This window comes from Stegodyphus dumicola, chromosome 3 (genome assembly GCF_044657685.1).
Source record: "Stegodyphus dumicola isolate Sdum_Otavi_A_Nest chromosome 3, ASM4465768v1".
Classification (NCBI taxonomy): Eukaryota; Metazoa; Arthropoda; class Arachnida; order Araneae; family Eresidae; genus Stegodyphus; species Stegodyphus dumicola.
In genome coordinates this window covers 87,627,261-87,648,515 of record NC_140770.1, presented here as the reverse complement: position 1 = coordinate 87,648,515, position 21,255 = coordinate 87,627,261, and the positions used below count along the sequence as shown (strand labels likewise).

At 31.7% G+C, this 21,255-nt stretch overlaps 1 protein-coding gene across 3 annotated transcripts in view; it reads right to left on the bottom strand.

Moving 5' to 3' along the window:
* Nucleotides 1-3,385: 3,385 nt before the first annotated feature.
* Nucleotides 3,386-21,255, bottom strand: part of ND-23 (NADH dehydrogenase (ubiquinone) 23 kDa subunit) — a 48,464-nt gene continuing 30,594 nt past the window's right edge. For all 3 annotated transcript variants that reach the window (XM_085813046.1, XM_085813049.1, XM_085813047.1), the window contains exons 5-6: nt 10,680-10,808; nt 3,386-3,639 (exon numbers count right to left, since the gene is read on the bottom strand). In XM_085813046.1, the coding sequence (XP_085669172.1) occupies nt 3,508-3,639; nt 10,680-10,808 (261 nt within the window). In that variant the 3' untranslated portion in view covers nt 3,386-3,507. The remainder of the gene's footprint in view (nt 3,640-10,679; nt 10,809-21,255) is intronic.

The window sequence follows — 21,255 nt, the reverse complement described above, 5'->3', positions numbered from 1 at the left end:
ACATAATTCAATCATTTTTAAAGCAAAAAATGTACAATTTACAAACATCTAAGAGTAAAGAAACTGAGATCGCTGTGCCGAGTAACAGAGCGGATATATATATAAATATAGTATTTATATACGTTTGGTGCGGTCGATTGCAACCAAAATACGAGTTACCCATCTACATGTTATAGCAGTTCTATATACAAAATTTCAATGTTCTGAGGCTACTCATTCTCGAGTTATGCGAGATATGTACATACATTCGTACAGACGCCACGAAAAATTCTCTTCAGAGTTAATTTTAAAGCACTTTTATAATTTTTTTGGAGGAAACGAGTATTTTACTCTGTCCTTATATACAGATATGACGCAAAAACATCGTTAAATTGTATTCGATAGCGGTCAAAATGGATATTTTCGTTGAAATATGCTGCCTGAAACTATTCATAATTACAATACTTCCTTTTTACTTTGTACAAGGAAGTAAAAATGAATGTTTTAGTACACTCCACCACCCAAGTTTGTCCAATGATGTATGAAACACCCTGTATATGCATATGATCATACAAATTTTTCACACTTAACTCATGAGTCATCCTTTTGGAATATTTATAAACCCATTCTAATTTATGAAAAAGGTTTTGTTGAGCTAAATTATGCTTTTCCACAATCTGCGATGTTATTGTAAAAGAAAATTACTCTCTCATGGTCTTGACAATATCGTCATCAATTAAAGATGGCCGCCCAAAGCCTGGCTTTTCGTTAAGATCAAAATCATCTGTTTCAAATTTTTCAAAGCATCTCCTGGACATTTTTCTAAAACTGCATTTCCACCAAAAAATTTTGACACACTTCTATTACATTTCTTCTTTGTAGGAATTCATGCAAAATACAGTGTCATAAATGAACTTAATTGGTAGCCATGTTTACATGATTGTATCTCTAATAATATGCGACACTTTTGTTTCAGTTAATTTAGAAGAGCACATGTGCATAAATGCAGAGATAAAGAGAGACCGCTATAAATGTCTCAAAGGAACAAGTGCATGTGTATTTAAACTTGAACTAACATTATCAGACAGAACTTTCAGGTAGACCTAAATATTTTTTAATATAGGGTCACAGCTGACCTAAGACTGCTCCCGTCCCAGACGCATATAAGCATCCTGTACTGCGCCACGCACATAGGAAAAAATACCTCCTCTTGATTGGATATGGCTTCCGATGATATCATTTCCTCTACGGTTAGAAATTCCTTGATTTTGCTTGGGCTCAAGGGTCTCCATACCGTTTGTTTACATTTTGAATAGCAGTGCCAAAAAGATTATTATATGCGGTTTTTTTTTTGGGGGGGGGGGCTATATGATTACACTTTTTACAGAACTGTAGTGTGGTGAACTTTATTTAAAAAACGTAGTGATTTTTTTTTCCTAGAGAGAAAAAGTATTTCTTTTTGTGCTAACTCTGTAAATGTGTATTAATATTAAGTGCAGAGATTTTTAATAAATGTATTTTTAATTTAAAATCCTTCATATTAAATGTGTTGTGATTATTAATTCATTATATATCCATTGACATGCAACTTCCGAAAGCATGAGACAAGTCACTTTTCGGAAATGCCAAAAATGACGTTGGGAGCTAACATGGGACACAGTAAATTCATATTATTTATAATCAGTCTGAAAAAGTGAAATTTATTTTTGAAGTTAGACTAATATAGATTTGGATTAGAGAAACAGTATGCATTTTAAATAGAATAATATTACTTTATGAATATTGCCCATTTTTTAATGTGCAACATCTTTTGTACAGAAGGAAGTTTCTTTTCTTATACACCTGTATTACATTCAGCAATGATATTGAATACATTTACTACTTTATGACACTTTTTCTTTCATTTAAGGCAACAGTATATTAGAATGACAAGGACATTAACATGGAAGTTAATAGCATTTGCAAAGGAAATATTTTCTGCAATTTGAAGGAAACATACAACAAAATTGCAATAATAATAATATATTTACTAGGGCACAATGCCTTTACAGTCGGATCGAGATCGTATGTTTTGGTTTTTGCACTAAACTCATGAACTCAGCTGTTTATATAATCTAAGCACTTAAGATTGCTTCTGATATTAACAGCATCTTTGAAAGATTTTATAATTTCTTAATGCAATCCAGAGATCTGGCATGATCTGGCTCTGTTCTTAATGCAACCCAGAGATCTGGCATAACATATAGAATTTGGTCTTCTTTGGTAGCAAAAACTAGTATCAAACTCCTAACAGACATAGGGCGAATTATCAGTGGTCTAAAACAACAAAAGAGTCTTTAAAATGTTTAAAACAATCTTTTTTCATCAAATCAGAACTTGAACACAAAATGCATGTCTTGTGCTTACAAATCAACCTGCACTTGTGGCGATGTAACTTAAAGTAACAAATTCAAACTTAGTAGTCAATGACTGCATAACTGATTTAACAAGAAATTGGTTCACAAACTTCTCACCTGCATTAGCAATTTAAATGTCAAAAGTAATAAAGCAAAGCTTAAAAATTACAATCTTTTCAGAGCTGGCGACTTAGTAACATGGCCTCAGGAAGCCGACACATGCTCTGTCTTAATATCTAAAACCCTCCACTCAAATACTATCTAACCTCAACATTCTGGTGAGGAAATGGAAAGAAGTGATAGTAAAGATCTAAATCATAAAACAACTCGTTATGCAAAATAATAGTAATCCTACAAACTTATTAGTGTTTATGAACCTAGAGACTTCTGTTGGAAGCTTTACATCTTCAGAAAATAATTCTCTGGCTATATCTAGTTCAGTCAAGAGATCAGATCCATTAACTTCACTATTCTCTCAGTACCTTAAAATAGCCTCCAAACCATAACTTGCTACTTTATTTTTATCAGGCAGATCTTTAAAATTATTTGGAATTCATTATTGAAACTTTGTAACTGTTCAAATCTCTCTGATAAAGAATTTAAAACTCTGTTCAGAATGACACTGAATCGATTATTTTAAAATATTTTTCTATGTTCATCTTCCTTTGGAAAACCATTCTATTATTTATCAGGCATAGATAATTCATCATCATCTTTTTCAAAACATGTGTAATGAAATATTCATTACAGTATTCAATATTCAAACTGCATGAAAACAGTAGACATGTGCTACATAATAAGCAAAATAAAACACTGGAAGTAAAAGAATTTTACTTGGTCCTTAATTATTGACCTATTAAAAAAAATTAACAGCTCACTGTTCTCAGTTTTCATAAAATCTGAATAAAACTGAGTAACCAGCAGTCATGTAAATAACTATCATACTATGACAAACGTTTCAAATTTTTAATAACTAAAGTTTAAAATAATACTGTAGGGAGAAACTGTAATTTACACACAAAATTCTCTTTCTTTTTATTTATATACTAACTTAACATTTAATGAATAGACGATTCCCGTTTAAGTTTTCATATGAGAATACAACAAAGTAAAAACTACAATAAATATTTATCTATCGATACAAATAATCAGCTTCAATATTTGCAGCTATTTCTGGTTCCCATTTATCACCATTGCTTAATAACTTCTCTTTATTATACAGAAGCTCTTCATGTGTTTCAGTTGAATATTCAAAATTAGGACCCTGAAAAAACAACATTATATATAAGAAATTAAAATAAATAAATAAATAAAATAAAAAATATAAGAAGATCTTACAAATATTATCGCTATTTTATTTGAAATAAATAAAATGCGTGAAGACAGCAGCAATAAAAATAAGATGCTAAATGATATCTGAAATGTAAACTATTTGAAAGTCAATCTCCTTAAACTAAAGGAGAACAATAACAACAATGTTGGTTAAGGAACAACAATATGAACAACCATCACTTCTATATTATATCCATCACTCATATTATTTAGTAATAACTAACAGTCTCAACAAGCATGATATATCCAACCATTATTTATACTAATATTTAATTCTCATCATTCTATGCATGAATGTATTAATATGAAACCTTTATCAAGAATGACAGTTACAAAGGAATCCATTTATTGCAAGTTGATTGCTCGAGTACAGTGAAATTCATCACAAAATGAATGCAATACATGGAATAAACTCTATGAATGACTTGTGTGTTAGACAGTCATGCAAAAAATCTCATGATATATGCATGCATACACAACATTCCAATGAACTGAATTACAAATGTTGAAAAAGTATTGCATTTGCAAAATGACGTGAAGTATCAATTCACTACTTCTGAATATATTTATTGAAATCCCAGTTTCTTAAAGTCTGTATGAAATCGACTAAAATGATATTCCTATTTTGATTTTTATGATGGATGAAGCTCAGCTATGTTAAAAAATCACAAAGAATGGATTGGCTTTTGACATTTTTAAATCTCTGTCTCAATTATATGACTTCTTAGCAAATTATAATGAAGAAAGAGTTAAATACATCAAAAACTAAAGCATAATCAGGAAAATGAATTCATACACAATCACTGTACACCCTAAGAAAATTCAAGCCAATGTTGTCAAAAAGAACCTGATGAAAGCATTCACTGATTCTGAGAGAAAACGTGACCACCATTGAGAGAATTTATGACACTCGCAGTCCCCATAAATAAAAAATGTATAGTGAAAATTCTGGGAATAGGGCAAAGAGAACACGAGAAGAAGGAGTGTTAAGTTAGATTCCATATTTCTGTAGCAGGTTCCATAACAGTTCCATGCAAATTTCTACAAATACAACAATACAACTACAGTATGGTACAGTATGGTACAATATGGTATTTGGACTTTGCTCAAAGCAACTTGCATCTTATTCCACAGTTAATGTTCTGGCTGGAAACAGCAAATCAACATTAATTAAGAAGCTTATATATGCTATAAAATATTAGTTTCATTCTTTAGAAAATTATAATTTTCTTTAAAGCTGTTTATCGCTATGAAAAATGCTTTGATTTACATAATGATCATATCTAGAAGTAGCCAATGCATACAAGCTACTTCTGTATTTAATTGAAATATGAAAGCTACTTTTGTATTTAACTGGCAAGGGGGACCCCCCCCCCTTTTTGTTTTCTACTATTCTTCACAACAAGCTAACCTGAAAACACGTACAAGGCTAGAACGACCTTTTCACAGCTTTTCATTCTGTTCTTCAAGTTATTCATACACAGCAAACTGCCCGCGGAGATTCAATTTCTCCAATTTGCTACACATTTGGCGACTTCTTGCCAAATCCAGCATATTTAAATAACAATCTTTTTATGCAGTGAAGCTGCAGCTGAAATTGATAGTTCATCATAGTGTAAAATGTAGGGCATGTTATTAATTGTCTTAATTTATGTGAAATATTTCACTATTATCTAAATGTGACAAATACTAATTTGATGATCTTTAAAACTTGAAACCGGAAGAGCTAACAATATATTCCTTGCAGTTTGGGTCAAATTTTTTCACCAAGATCGTTTACTTAGTTAAAAGTAAAAATATATAAATTTGGAAAATAGTGTAGTAAGTTATTTTCTACTTTTAATTTTTAAGAGTTTATGTGGCTTGTTGCTACCAAAACAGTAAATGAGGGGGAAATTTTTATTTTTATTTTTTAAAGACATTAATTTGATTTGAATTTGAGATTGTTTAAAAAACTCTGACAATATTTTATAGTCGACATTATGAAAATTATATCCTGTATTAATTGTCTCCTAAGAAACAATTTTCCAGTCAGTCTCAGAAAATCACCCTCCTACAGTACGTTTTATCCTATCTTTTTGATTACTATTTAAAATCAAAAATAAAATGAATAAAAAGACTGGAAATTGAGATCTTCAGATTGCAGTCTACTAAAGAGTTTACCATTAAAAATTTCAAGATATTAGCAAAATATTAAAGCTTTAAAACTCTGAAACAAACTTAAAAATTAAGAATCAAATGATCTTATACCAATTAATTAATCATATACCAATTAATTCCAATAATCAATTAAAATTATAACATTAGAAATGTCTTGCATTAGTTACAACAAAGCACAAATATTCATAAGAACTAAAAAAAGTGTTAAAAAAATTGAATTCTTAAGAAGTACATTTATTGCTTTAAAAACATTTACCGTGTTAGTATTTTAAAATTAAAGTTTTTATCCTTTGACGAATGAAACATCTATGCGTGACGGGGCGCGAAAGATGGGTCTTTTGCTTCGCGCAAAGGAATATATTGCTTTTATGTCTTTCAATTTATAAAAAGCACACTGGTTCAGCTCACTGAGAATCTGCGAATTATATGTGAAATGACTGTATAAGTTAAGCAAAAATCATACATTTCCTTTGAGGTATAAAAACAACAAGCATATCATATGAAAAAAAATCTGGTTATTCCTCTCCTTAGATGGAATCATCTGTAAATCAAGTGCATTAATGATAGAGTTGCTTAAGCCGTGAAACACTGGTAGTACGCAGCGAGTTCATTTGTAATGACTTTTGTAAGCTCTGAACTGCATAGGAGTCCCTCAGGGTGTTGCATAAAAAAAGTCCTTTATCCTTATAAATTCCCCATGAAGCCATCTCTTCCTTTAGACAGAAACCTTTGTTCCTTCTACCATAGTTAATTTAATTGATCAGTACATCCGTATTGGTAAGGTGATTTGAATATAGCAAAGCACACAAGAGATATCTGACTAAGGGGTGAGATGCATTTTGTCAAAGACTTTCTAAAGGAAACAAGCTCACATTCACGTTACCTATAGGAAAAACACCAAAACCGACCATGAATACAGTCCGTTCGCTTGTGCTCAAATGATTCAGCGATTTAACCTCTCGGCTACTGGTGCGACACTTCCATATTATATTTTCTAAGGGATTTGTTAACTTGTATTTATAATGTTATTTATAACTGTTTATAGGTCTGCCTTTTTTTTTTTTTTTTTGGCCTTGAAAACAGCTGTTGTATTTTTAATTTGTGGTATTGGAAAGGGCTTTTTTTTAACTCAGATATTCAATCCTGCAAAGATTATAACAAGTAACAATATCGTTATTGGATTTCTTAAGAAAATCCCCCCCCCCGTAATTGACAAAAACATTCATTACGATAATCTTAGCAGTACTGTTTATTCAGGTTTATGAGGTTTTGCAGCTTTATGAGGTTGAAAATTGTACACATATGTCGAGGATGAAGCAGAATACCATAACAATTGCTTTTTTCTCCTCCCGGTCAGTGAATGATTGCCTTAATTGCTTTTCTCGTCAAGAGTGGGGTGAGGTCGGGGTTGCTGAAATTTGCAGTTTTGCCAATAACGCCAAAAAAGGGGGATGTCTTCCTGCTGGTCATTGAATGATTGACATGATTTAGCAAATTTTTAAACAAAAAGCTGGACACAACGTAATCTATCGTTTCACACATTTTTCCCTTCCGTTCTCTTTGTTCAACAGTATTCATATAGCACAGCGTAAATTTTACAATATTACTTCTTGAAATGGTAAAACTATATTCCACAGTGGATGCATACACTTTCTACTATATCCAGTGTTCTCACCTTAGGTTGACCTGAAGTATAGTCTCCATGCATTTAATTTTTGGTGCCCCAAGCTATCTTTAGTTTGCAGCAAATGCATGAGATCATATGAATAACCTATATAATTGCATATAATCCTGCTAAAAAACTATACTTCATTACAACCTGAAATATATTAAAATAACACATCTTAATATGGCATAGCCTGCAAAGAACAACAACTGAAGTTAATGGGTTGATCAGCATATCTATCAGAACCAATCATACCTTTTCTCAATTAATACATTCAAACCCTTACTACAGGACATTTCAACAGAAAGATTAATCATCTAAAATACTGATGTAATGAAATATTTTAACATCAAACCTTAATTGCTTACACAAAGATAAATGCAATTTTTGATGATCTGATTATGATACTATTTAAAATCAATCAATTTTGATGATAATTTAACAAAACTCAGTGAAATTTGATATTTCAGAAAGAAAAAAAAAAAAAAAAAAAAAATATTTTCTACACAAAGAAACAATTTACGCAGAAAAGTTTTATTTCTGGAATCAATTTAAAAACAACATAAATGTTTACCAAATAAATAAATAAAATAAAAATGAAAAAAATGTCTTCCCTGACAACAAAATTAGAATTAAGTTTTACATACAGTAAAAGCTCGACTATGTGGAAAGCAGAGGAAATGCTGGATATCTGAAAATTCCAGATAGTACAGCAGCATAGAAAAAGGGCATTTTATAACAGAAAAGGCAAAAGTATAGAAAAAGAAAATTCTGGTCTAAAATTATAAAAGAAAAATTATCCGCTATGCTATCAATTTGGTTATCAAAAGTTTACATTTAAAATTATGTAAGATTTCGAAAAAAAGAATGAATCTCAGATATAAAAGCCAACATATTTCAGTAGGCTCTAAACATACAAAAGTAAAACATCTTATCCAAGTACAATTTTGTTTTAAATAAAAATATAAAAAATTTGCTGAAAATACATTTAACAGAACTAAGAAGTACTTTTATTTTACATTTCTTGTATTTAAACATTATCCTGGTGACTTTGAAAGTATCGAAGAATATTGGCAAAGATTACGCCAAAATTGTGTCAATCGTTTCAATGGAATTGGAGAAGTTAATTCCACTTTATTTAACAAACAGTCGATAACTAAGCTGTTTTGTTTTTGTGCTTTGAAAAAAGCTTTTGTTGATTTCTGCTATTTAAGCTGTCTCATTTTACAAAGAGTTCTGTTTAGAAAGTTATGAGTACAAATCTCCCACAGGTAATTTTTCTGTTTTGTCACCAATTATGACTATATTGTGATGACCATATTTACAGATGACTATATTGTGTTCATTCATACACATTTTTTTAATAGGATCAAATAACTTAAATAAACTTTAAATAAAATGAACCACTGATTGTATTTTTGTAGAAAACAGTTCACAAATTTTGATCTTTTTTTCAAAATGCAAGGAAAAATACACCAATAACAGTTAATTTATAACCTTGTTTGTAAAATAAAAGGTGGCACATTGATAACCATTTCCATTAAACAAAAGCCCAGATGTTATGAGTGTGGTGTTCTGTCATGCTTTATCCATAATTGAATCCAAATTCCACTGTTTAGTGACAGTTTCATGGCCGATTGCATAATACATATACACCACTTTTTTCCCTAGAATAAATAGAATTCTAAAATGTTTGATATATACTAGTTCGATGCAGTTGATATTACATTGAATAAATTATGAAAGTCTGTCTACTTCAATTAAAGTTTCTTTTTTCATAAATCTCCATTTAATAGATGCAGTTCCAAAACTTCTGGCTTAGTAATATATAGAGTTTTCTCAAATTTCAAGAAAGTTAAACAAAAAAATTAGCACTCTGAAAAATAACTTTTTTTCCTCATTTTTCATCTTTGGATTTGGAGGGGGGAAAATTATTTCCTTCTTGGGACAATGTGTTTTTTAATTAAATTACTTTCTGTTAATTAGGCAAATTTTCGACACAATGAATCCATGTGTTTATTTCAGACATTCCTAGACAGATTCTTCAGCTTTATTTCTACTAGTTAAGGTTTTTAATTTTTTTGTCAGGGCTCAATCTTTTATTTCATCACCATCAAATTTTTCATCATATGAATCTCAATAAAAGTTAATTGAAAATAAAATTTTTTGCTACACCATTCCAAGTATCTGACTTGTAACATAATTCTGAACATTAACAAGTCCGTACATGTCATCATTAAAAAAAGGGGGGACTGAAATTAAAGAACTATCAGCATTTACTAGTCTGTTCATAAAATTTTTATGACAAATCTTTTTAACTTTTTGCATAATTCCTTGAGTAATAATCCACTGGGTGCACCAAAGCAGTTAAGTTCAGAGGAGAAAAAAAGTTCTAATATTGCTCCAATGCAATTCCTTTTTGCCGGGATGTGCTCAATACTTAGCATTTCGTTTAGCTTTACAAAGATGGCACATAAATGCTTTTGAACAGCAAAGAAAAACATTTTTATCCATCCAACCCCTATTTTATATTTTTGTATTTCACAAGGAGATATTTATATAATACCTCTCAATGATAGGGGAACAATCAACATCTTTTGAAAGATAGAAGTGTAATTATTTTACTTATGTTTTAGATATTATAAGAAGGGTTATGAGTGATAATTTTATAGAGTTTTTTAATTTACAAATTTCCTATTTGCTTAAATTTTCATCTTTTTAAAAAAAAAAAAAAAAAAAAAAAACTTCTGAAATAATCTGGTCAGTTGAACATAATAGGATGGTTGGGCTTTTATTGTATTTTAGTTACTTTTTCTTAAAAATCATTGTTAATTGATATAATTTACCTTATATAAATTTTAATTGGTAGAATTACTCTTACATAAATTATTATACAAATATAATGAAGAAAACCTATCAGAATTAAGTTTTTCAGAATTAATTTTTCCTGCCTAGATTAAAGAGTTTTGATTTCTTTCTTTTCTTTGGCTTCTTGCAAAGAAGCAAAAATATTACACATTGGTTTATATTTGCATTTCCATAACCTGAAAAATTAACATTGAAATCTATATAACAAATAGCAACATTATGAAGTTACAAGATCTCTCAAATACACAGTTTTTCTACTTCAAAGAAAAATAACTTACTTCAACAATAGCATCTACAGGACAAGCTTCTTGGCAAAACCCACAATAAATACATTTTGTCATGTCTATGTCATAGCGAGTTGTTCTTCGGCTGCCATCTTCACGTTCTTCTGCTTCAATTGTAATAGCCTTAAGTGAGAAACATAATTTTAGTTAAAATTATGATTACTAAGTCCTTGGACTAAATTAACTCAGTTAATCTCAACTGAATGAATTATACACATGAGGAATTTCCAGTTTAAACATTTACTTTTGTCAAAAATCTGAAATGTCCATGCTTATCTTTCTAAGTATATAAGTACGTATAAAAAACATACTCAATGCAATTAAACAGGGCAAAACTATTTTAATTTTATTCACTACTCATGTTAAGAAAATTGATGTTACTGATTTAAAATATGAAACAAAGCAAAATAATGTTAAAGAAATGTCTTAGATATGTTTTTGTTGACTTTTGATCACAATGTAAAGCACTTATATAACTGCTTTACATTTTGACCAAAAGTCAACAAAAATTAGTAATACTGATTAACATTCAGTAATACATTTCGTATTCAAAACTGATTTTTTAATTACCTTTAATTTAGTTCTATTTTTCACTAGTTTCTTGATAATAACCGAATCAGAATTTCACTATATATACTAGCAAGATTTTTACGTCTGCACTAAACTCGGAAAAATACACAATGCTATTATTCTCACTCGTCACCAAAGTACAGAATGCATAAAATTTATTTCCTACATATCTATTTATACATTTTTACATTTTTAATAAAAACTTTAAAAAAAGGGGTGAATACACATTTTATACATAATATACACATATAAACACACAAATTAGAAAAAAATAAATATAAACAGTATCAGCATCATCAGCTGTCAACACTTATTTATTTCTTCCTTACTATCAATTATATTCATGATTTATCTGGATGCTTCTGTTGTCTTCAAATTATTAAAGTTTGAATACTTAAATTCCCTAACGGTCTTTCAACATATATAGTTAGGCAGCACTCTTTAAGAAAATAAATATTGTCCTTAATTTTGTTGTACTTTCATCATTTATTATTTGTCACTGACTTCAGCATATTATTATTTGTTTAAAGAACAGGTATAACATTAAGAAAGCATATTAATCTTTTTACTTTTTCTGCTATACTTGTGGTGAGCTAACATCAATTTCTGCACCAATTGTGGTGAGCTAAATCAAAAATGTTACATAGGTAATTAAAAACCGATGAAATTCTGGAAATTCTTTTACAAAAGATCCAGTATGAAAAAAATTTACCAAATATATATGACAAAATAACTGTCATTCTTCTTAGCTTTCATATCATTTTACAAAATATATTTTTGTAACATAATATACAACCAAACAATATGTCACCACCAGGTCATATCAATAACAACAAGTGAAATACATTGTATTTGCCAATATGAAGCATGTGATACACTCACCCAGTAAATTATCAGATTAATTTTGTTGACCCTACTAGGGTGCCAGGATTCACATGATAGAATCTCTGTAAGGTCATCTTCTTAAACAAATAATTAAATAAAATATGAGAGGAATAACACCACAGTGCTGCCCCATCACCTTACTGAATTGTAATGCTGATCTGTCAACATTACAATCAAATACAGGTGAGTAATTTCTGCTTGAAGAAACAGCAGCAAATGCCTCACCAATAGTATTCGCAATTTCTTCTATGGAGCTAATCACTCGGCCATCTTTTTCCAGAAAGGAAAGTGAGTGGTCTTTATGTATTCCGCATGCTTTTTTAACTCTTTCCCAAACCCGTTTACTAGGCGTAGAGGATGTATTGATGACACATATGAAATGCAGGAACCCCTCTGGCTCTGCTTTCTTACTTTTCATGCACTCGCTTTGGCTTTTTTAAATGCTATGAGGTTTCGCAAATTAGGATATCTACGAAAAATTCCCCATGCTTTTTTCTGTTTTTTCCGTGCTTCATGACAGTCACGATTCTACCATGGTTTCGTATATTTTAGTATTTTTCCTGATGTTCTAAGAATGGAAAGCATAGCTGCCACAATAATAGTATTAGTAACAGCTTCAACAGCATCATCGATATGCACATCTTCTACCATTTCATCTGTCAGCTCTGCAATGGAAGAGAAAAGTTCCCAGTCTGCCCTGTCCAGTATAAACCGAAGGAGTCTCGACATGGGTTTGCTCCTCTTCGTGCAAGAGACACAAAAATGGGATAATGATCGCTGTTGTAAAGATCATTTCCGACACTAAAAGTGCAAAATGGCAACAGAGATGGTGAACAGATGGCAAGGTCGAGAGCGTGGAATGTCCTTGAAGGTTCATGGATGTAAGTATCCTGCCCATTATTCAGGAGACAAAGGCTATGATCTTCAATCATCTGCTCAAGTTGTCTTCCTCAGCAATTTGTATCTTTACTACCCCAGAACAGACTATGGCCGTTAAAATCCCCTATTATAATAAAGGGCTCAGGCAGCTGCTGTATGAGATCACTTAAATGCTGTTGATCAACGTGCTCATTTGGAGGCAAGTAAAGAGAAGTAACTGAAACCACAATATGAAAATTTACCCATACAGCAACAACTTGGAGGGATGTTGTCAAAGGAAGTGCATCTGATGGATAGTCAAGTGAGGTGAGGGGACCTCCACCTCCACTGGCACGTTCACATGCAAGATTGTCTTTCCTTACAAACGAAAACCTCCAAAGTTTTGCTTCTTATTCTGGTTTCAAGTTTCAAGTTGTTTCCTGTATCGGCAAGCACACAAGGTGATGAACATTGACTACACTTTTGATGTCAAGAAAATTTCAGTAGAATTTGCAAAAGTTCCATGAGATCAGGGTAGCCATTATGATTTATGTTTGTTTTTTCTGTGCTGCTTTTTTGTTTTTTGTGGAAGTAGATGCTCAGGAACATCTAGCCCCTCCTCTACTTTCATACTATCTGAATCTTTGTTTTCCATTTACGGAGGCACATTTTTGGGTTTGCTCTGGATTGCTATTTCTTCTTTTTTTTTTTTTTTTTTTTTTTTTTTTTGTACAACGTGAGTCAAAGTTTCCTTTTTCTGGCTTGCAGGCTGCTGGGTTAGGAGTCTGTGCATTTATCAAAGTTTGAGTAGCAACGATCCGTCTTGCTTTAACGGCACTAGCATATGATCTATTTGGTTGATGCTGCGTGCTTTGAACCAGCCTTCTGGCTTCTGCGTAGGAGATGTTTCTAGTGACTTTTGCTGTCTGTACTTCCTTTTCTGTTTTCCATTTTGGACAGGAACAAGAAGATGCTGGATGATCACCCTTGCAATTTACACACAATGCTACAGCAGTGCAATTATCACTATTGTGACCAACTGATGCACATTGAGCACACGTCAGGTTGCCACGACAGGATGTTTTAGAGTGACCAAACCGTTGGCAATATTGGAAGCATCACATTGGGTTGGAAACATACGGTCTTACGAGACAGTTCAGATACCCAGCCTTTATATTCTTTGGCAGATCAGGCGATTTGAAGGTCAGGATCATGTGTTTTGTGTCAAACAACTGACCTTCCTTATGCATCTTGATCTGCTTAGCAGGACAAACCTTTTGGTCAGCTAACTCGGAAACAAACTCTTCTTCTGAAATGAACATAAGGTCGATTTCCGAGATCACACCTTTACAGAAGTTAAGCATTTTGTGCGCTGACACAGTTATAGGTACTTGTCCAAGTTTGGTTTGACGCAAAAGTGAAGCAGACTGGGTGGCCGAAACGGTATCAATAAGCAGGTCTCCAGAATGGAGGCGCTTTATGTTCCTTGGCTCGCCTATGCATGAGTGAAGGTATTTGCTTACTAGAAAAGAAGACATCTTTTGCAATTCACCAGAAGAACTAGAGACAACAAGGAAGTGCAGATTTTCAGTAGTTTCCTCGGCATTTGCATCGATACGGATTTTCTTACTAATAGATTTCTCAATAATTTCTATATCTTGGTTAGTTTTATTTGAGTCAGGTTTTTTTAAAATGAAAAGTGAAGCCATGTTTGAAATAGAAAAGATTTGGGTCCGACAGCCTCGCCCACCATGGAGCCCAACAAGGGAACACAGATTCCTGTGTTAGGGCTAGCCGGACCTATATGCAAACTGAATGAAATAGGACTGTTTTAAATGGCAGATATAGAATTGTGTGAACTGTTTATTTAATGTGTTTAAAGTATATTAATGAGAATGAAGGGATATAATAGGTCCTCTTCCAGACTACATCAGTGCATTCTTCTGGTAATGTCGTGTACTTTATTATAACAATCTGGCAATGTAATTACAAGTTCCTACGTACAATTTCTTTGCATTTATTTATATATATATATATACTGCTGCTTTTCATATGGTTTATGTTATAAGTAATGGTGATATTATCAGTATTACCAATTCCTTTAGAAATGGAATCACAGAAACACGGAAAATCATCATATCTGAAGAAACAATAGCCAAAACACTCATAATTAATCTTAGGAAAGATTAATGCCATCAATAAAATACATGAAGATCCTACATTCACATACAATGTCAAAAGTTACAAAATCAAAATTTTTAAAGATCTTTTATATTCTTGTTACTACTATTTTTGTTATTTATTTTAACACTTTTGGGGGCCAGGTTTCTTTCAAATATTCTTTTAGATAAAACTTAGATAAATAGCCTATTTCTATCTACAAAAATATGGCATTATATGATTTTACTATGATGAAAATATATTTTGCGTAAGATTTGTGACACAATACCTGCATAAGATGCAAGAAATGGAAAATCAGGTGCAACATTTTTCATATAATATTAAAATTTCATCAATGCCAGAAAAAAATGTCACTTCAGTTTTTCATATTCTCAGCAAGAATACACACACACTTCTCATCATGAACAACTCAGTTCATTTCAGAACAAATTATCAGAAGTAAAAATGCCTCGGCTGATGAATACTATCTCATGAAATCTCAAATCAGCAATAAATTATTTTTTCAGAGGAATTTTGAGATAGCCTATGCCACAGAATTAACACTGAGGGTCTCCTGGACACATAACTTTAATATTTTTAACACCGATTAATGTTTAATTCTGATTAACAAAGTGTAGTGTCCGAAACTGCTACACAAACCCTGGGTTGTGACACAGGGTTGAAATGAGTTTCAAATTCAAGTTTTAACAATAACATGAATTTTAATAAGATGAAAACCTTAACAGTTGCATAGCTTGATAATATAGGACTTGGATATATTTAGTATCATAATTTCAGAATTTTGTTACAGGAAAAATGCTCTAACGCATTATGCACAAGGAATGATCATTCTTAGGAGGCCAACATGCCCATAGCTCTAAACAGGAAAGTTCTCCTCTCTTCTCAGGAAACCACCTTATATATCTAACTGTGTTTACTTGTGCAGAACTCCCGAGGGGGAATGATTCTTTGACTCATACATAACATAGTGTCCATCTCCTGATTATGGTGAAAAGAATCTCTTTGTTCACTGGAGTGACTTTCCAGGCTGCAACTGGAATCATTAACCACTTGCACTAAAAAGACGTGCCACGCACGTTGAGATGCTTTTGTCTCAAACCGCGAGCGACGTGAACATCACGTCGATAGGTATTTATCGCAAAAAGGAAAATAATGTGCACACGTCAAATAACAATGAGATTGTTTATTTCTCGAGTTACAGCTCTGGAGTGCACGGCGTTGCATAGTAATAGATTTATATTATTTTTTAACATATCAACCCCATATTGTAAAATGGAGAATAATAGTCAACTCAGTGATATAGTTTTGACAAGTGCAAAGAGAAAGCAATTAGTTAGTATACCCAATACTGATACAGATAGTGACTGCAAGGAAATTATTTGTATTGCTGGGAAACGGCATAGAATTATAATATCTGATAGTGAAGAAGAAATTAGCAGTGAAGATCGTGAACTTAATTTTACATCTGAAGAATGGATATGGGAAAATAATAGCAAAATTTGGCAGTACTCACGGATTCCTGGAATGAATATAGAAATGGCAGAAGGAACCACAGCTTTGCAAATGCTAAACAAATTTTACCAAAAGATTTTTGGAATATCATTGTTACAGAAACCAATCGTTACGCGAGTCAAACAATAGGAAATACAGCCCAAAAAACAAAACAATCTGAGGAAAATTGGAGGGATACGAATACTGATGAAATTCGTGCTTATTTTGCGTTATGCATCTTGATGGCACAAGTGAAAAAATCGAATGTCCGATCTTATTGGTCAGGAAGAAGTATTATTGAAACTCCCTTTTTAAAAAAAACAATGCCATTACAGAGATTTATGCAACACCCCCATTTTTTACATTTTTCTAATAATAAAGTTGTGGATAAAGATGATCGTTTGTGCAATATATGAGATATAATTGATTATCTCAATGAAAAATTTACAAGTATTAGACGAATCTCTAATGAAATATACCGGTCGACTGTCATATAAACAGTTCAATCCGTCAAAGAGGGCATGTATTGAAGTAAAATTTTATAAATTGTGCGAGTCTAAATCAGGATATTGTATCAAATTTAAAATATACACAGGTCAACATACAGAAAAAAATTTAGTCACCAGTGCTTCCGAAAATGTTACCATGTTTATGTGCACACCAATATCCAATTTCGGACACACCTTGTCCTTGGATAATTGGTATTCTTCGCTGAATCTGTTTTAAAAATTACAATCCATAAAAACTAATGCCATTGGAACAGTTAGATGTAATAGAAAGAATATGCTGAAAGATCTCGCAACGGTAAAGCTGAAATGATCAGAAGCTGTTTCAAGATCATGCAAGGGTATTTTAGCTGCAAAGTGGAAGGACAAAAAAGATATATATTTATTATCCACGAAACATAAAAAAAAAAATTGAGATGATGGAAGTGGAAAAGAAAAGATGGAAAACTAATAACATCGTTGGAAAACGCAATATCGTTTTGGAGTATAATAATGGCATGGGTGGGGTAGATCTCTAAGACAGCTACTTATCTTCTTTTTCACTTATGAGAAAATACGTGGAAAGTTATAAAAAAACAATTTTTTTTTTACTTAATGGATATTGCATTTTTTAATGCTTATGTTTTATTTTTAAAGAAATTAAATATACCAAAAAGTAAAAAATACACGTTTTCCAAATTTCGATTATATGTGGAGCAACAGATTTTAGAAAGTGTATGTATGCCTGAATACAAAAAAGGTGGAAGACTGTCTGCTGGTGACGTACCACTGCGATTACAATCAAAACATTGAGGCCATTTTCCAAGGAATATTGCATCCACAAAAGCTAAAAAAAATCCCCAAAGAAGGTGTAAAGTGTGTAGCAAACATAAAAAATTCAGCAAGACTGCTTGGGAGAGCAAAAAATGCTTTGTCGCATTACATATTCCAAAATTTTTTGAAATTTACCATACAAAAGTAGATTATTAATTAATAAAATGTTGTTGTTGTGAGCATTCATATCCGTGTAAAGTTCTTTATGTATTAATTAATAAAATGTTATTGTGTTGTGAGTATTCAATTATATCAGTGTAAAGTCCTTTATGTAAGAGCCAACCAATGCACTGAGGCTCTGCTTAAAGGATTGCACTCACAGACGCGTCTGAATGAATGTATGTATGTATGTTTCTCGCACTGTAAAAAAATAACGCTACCTAGAGCCACTAAATTTGAATAACATAATCCTCCAGCCGATTATGGACACTTGGAAGCCTAAATCTTGAGTTTCGAATTTGTTTTATTGTCTATTTCATATTTTTTTTAATTTGACAATTTTTTATTAAGAAACTCGACGATTTCAAAGCGAGCAGTGGCAACACACTGTATGGAATAAAATATTTTTATTTTCAGCATGGGAGACTTACTATTGAATATTCTAAAGATATGCTGTTTTTAAATATTTTTAGCCTAAAGGAGCATTAGCCCAAATGCTTTCAAAACATGTACGTATGTGCAAATGAAAACAATGCCCCTTTGGGCAGAATCTAATTTTTTTTTTTTTTTTAATAAATCTTCGATAATGTGTTTTTAGAAAAAACTATGGGCTTGGAAATTGATATAATGGAATTACTAGAAGACTATAAAAATGAGTTGAACAAGAAAGAACTGCAAAAGAAAGTTCTTTCTTGTTCAACTCATTTTTATTGCTTCAGAAACAGCAACAATAGGCAACTATGCAGGAAATATCTTCAAAGGAAGACAAAAGGAAAAAAAGATGACCCTAAACCTTTTTGATCAGCTATATTTGTGCCAAATAGTGCAAGATGCAAAGTTTTCATAAACAGTCTGATAAAATAAACAAACACCACCAAAGTTACACCATAAGCATTTTATTGACAATGCCTCACTTTAGAAACATTTTTAAATACAGTCAAAAGTCTTTAATCCGGACTCGTTGGGACTTCCGCGATTCCGGATTATTGATTTTTCTGGATTATAGATCATCAGTTTAAATCTGGTAAGATGGCATGCAGAAATTATATAATTAAAAATATGAAATCGTAATTTATGAAGTAAAGAGCAATTGTGATCTAAAGGGTATCAAAATTTACAACAACAACAACAAAAAAAAAAAAAAAAAAAAAAAAAAAAGCTTCATATTTATTTGTTTACTTTATTAAACATTTCTTTCAACGTAAAGCATACATTACGCATAGTCGAAATTAGAAAATTGCAACCAGAAAACTATTTTATGCGTATTCATGATATTTATAATGACGAGGAAATTGATTAAAATCATATCGGAGTACATCGAGATGAAACACTACATTTAGTAAGGAATTAAAAGCGGAATAAAATAAAAACATCTGCCCTGAAGATGAGGATAGTGCTGACAGATCAACGACGTCCCCCCCCACACACAGAGCAGCGTGAATTTGATAAAGATTTTGGAATGGTTAGAGAAACAAATCACCTTTCTGTCACTTTCTTCATGCCTTTATCCATTTTTTGCAGCAATTCTACTTTTTGTTTAATGGACATCGAAACACGCTTTCGCTTTGTAGATCATTTGGCAGCTCCAGAACCGGATATTCTACTTGACATATTCAAAAGTTCAAGCTTCTTTTTATAAAATTGCTCTAACAGTCTGCAAAATATAATAAGTCGGACCCAATTCGAAGATTAAGAAACAACGCAATCTGCAACATTAACTGAAATAGATAATTAGATAATTTTAGCTTAGCTTATATCGTCGGTTATACATTAAATGCGCATGCATAAAGGTATTACGCGCATGCGCAGAAAGTTTGCAGCTTTGAGGTCCAGATTATAGATCATTCCGGATTATGGATGTTCGGATTAAAGACTTTTGACTGTATAGACAAAAATAAATCACACCAGACAACTTTTGAGTAAAATGGAGATCCAATGAGTTTATAGAGAACTGAATGGCACTAAGAGGCAAAGAAAAGATGAAAATAGATGCCTCCACAGACAGAGTTCATCCAACTAATAATATTTCTCCTCTTTCTCTTTCTCATCATTTTCCACATACGCTGTTCATTCTTCTTCATACATGTACAGTACAGTTAAATTATCATTTTTTATCTCTCATCAAATATATACACAAATAAGGGAGGTGATATCTTCCTCCTAATAAATATAATAATTCTCTAAAAATAAAGTTAACTAAAATGTGTGCATTTTATGTAGAATTTACTACTCATATATTATCAATTTTAAGGCAATACATTCAAATACTTCATTGTTTATATCTACATTTGTAATCATGCCTTTATCCATTTTTTGCAGCAATTCTACTTTTTGTTTAACCCCTTCGAGCCAGGTAGCGAAAACACGCGCTTATCACGGAGGCCGACAGTGTCTTCCGCGAGCGTCTCTCCAGGGCCGGGGGCTTTTTTGCTACTAAATCTAAATCCATGAAATTTCCGAAGTATCAACGCATTGTTTAATAATGCTCTATAGAGTATTTAAACGGCTTATGCTTTATAGATATTTTTATATATATACTTTAATTACCTTATTTCTTGTTTAAATGCATATTTTACACATTTTATTTTCATTACTACCATTTTATGACTTTTAACATTATACATCTGAAAACTAAATATATTACTTAAAATTCTCTTTTCGTATGAAAAATTTTAAAACAGGGATCTACACACAGTCCTACGTTACATTCCTTGAACTCGTAATAACTCATTTGCCGTTTTGGAGGATTCTTTCGGGAATGTGAACAAACGAAGCATCGTCGTCTCATTTTCTTATCAGTCTTTTCTGAACAAAGTTTTGGAAAATGTCTTTCAGTTAATCTTTCAGAATCAATATCAGAATATCAGAATTTCAGAATCAATATCTGAAATATTTTGCATCATTTCTGCTATTTCATGCTCTGTTAAACATTTTCGACGCTTCGACATTGAAACAGTAAAAACAGAAAGAATTCACGTCTAACAAGATCTAATTATTTTCTAAAAACTGAACTGTAAACGGAAATCCACTATGGTATAATGCTTTAGCGCATATAAAACTTCTACTTACAATAAACAACTACCACGTGCGAATAAAGTGCGATTTCA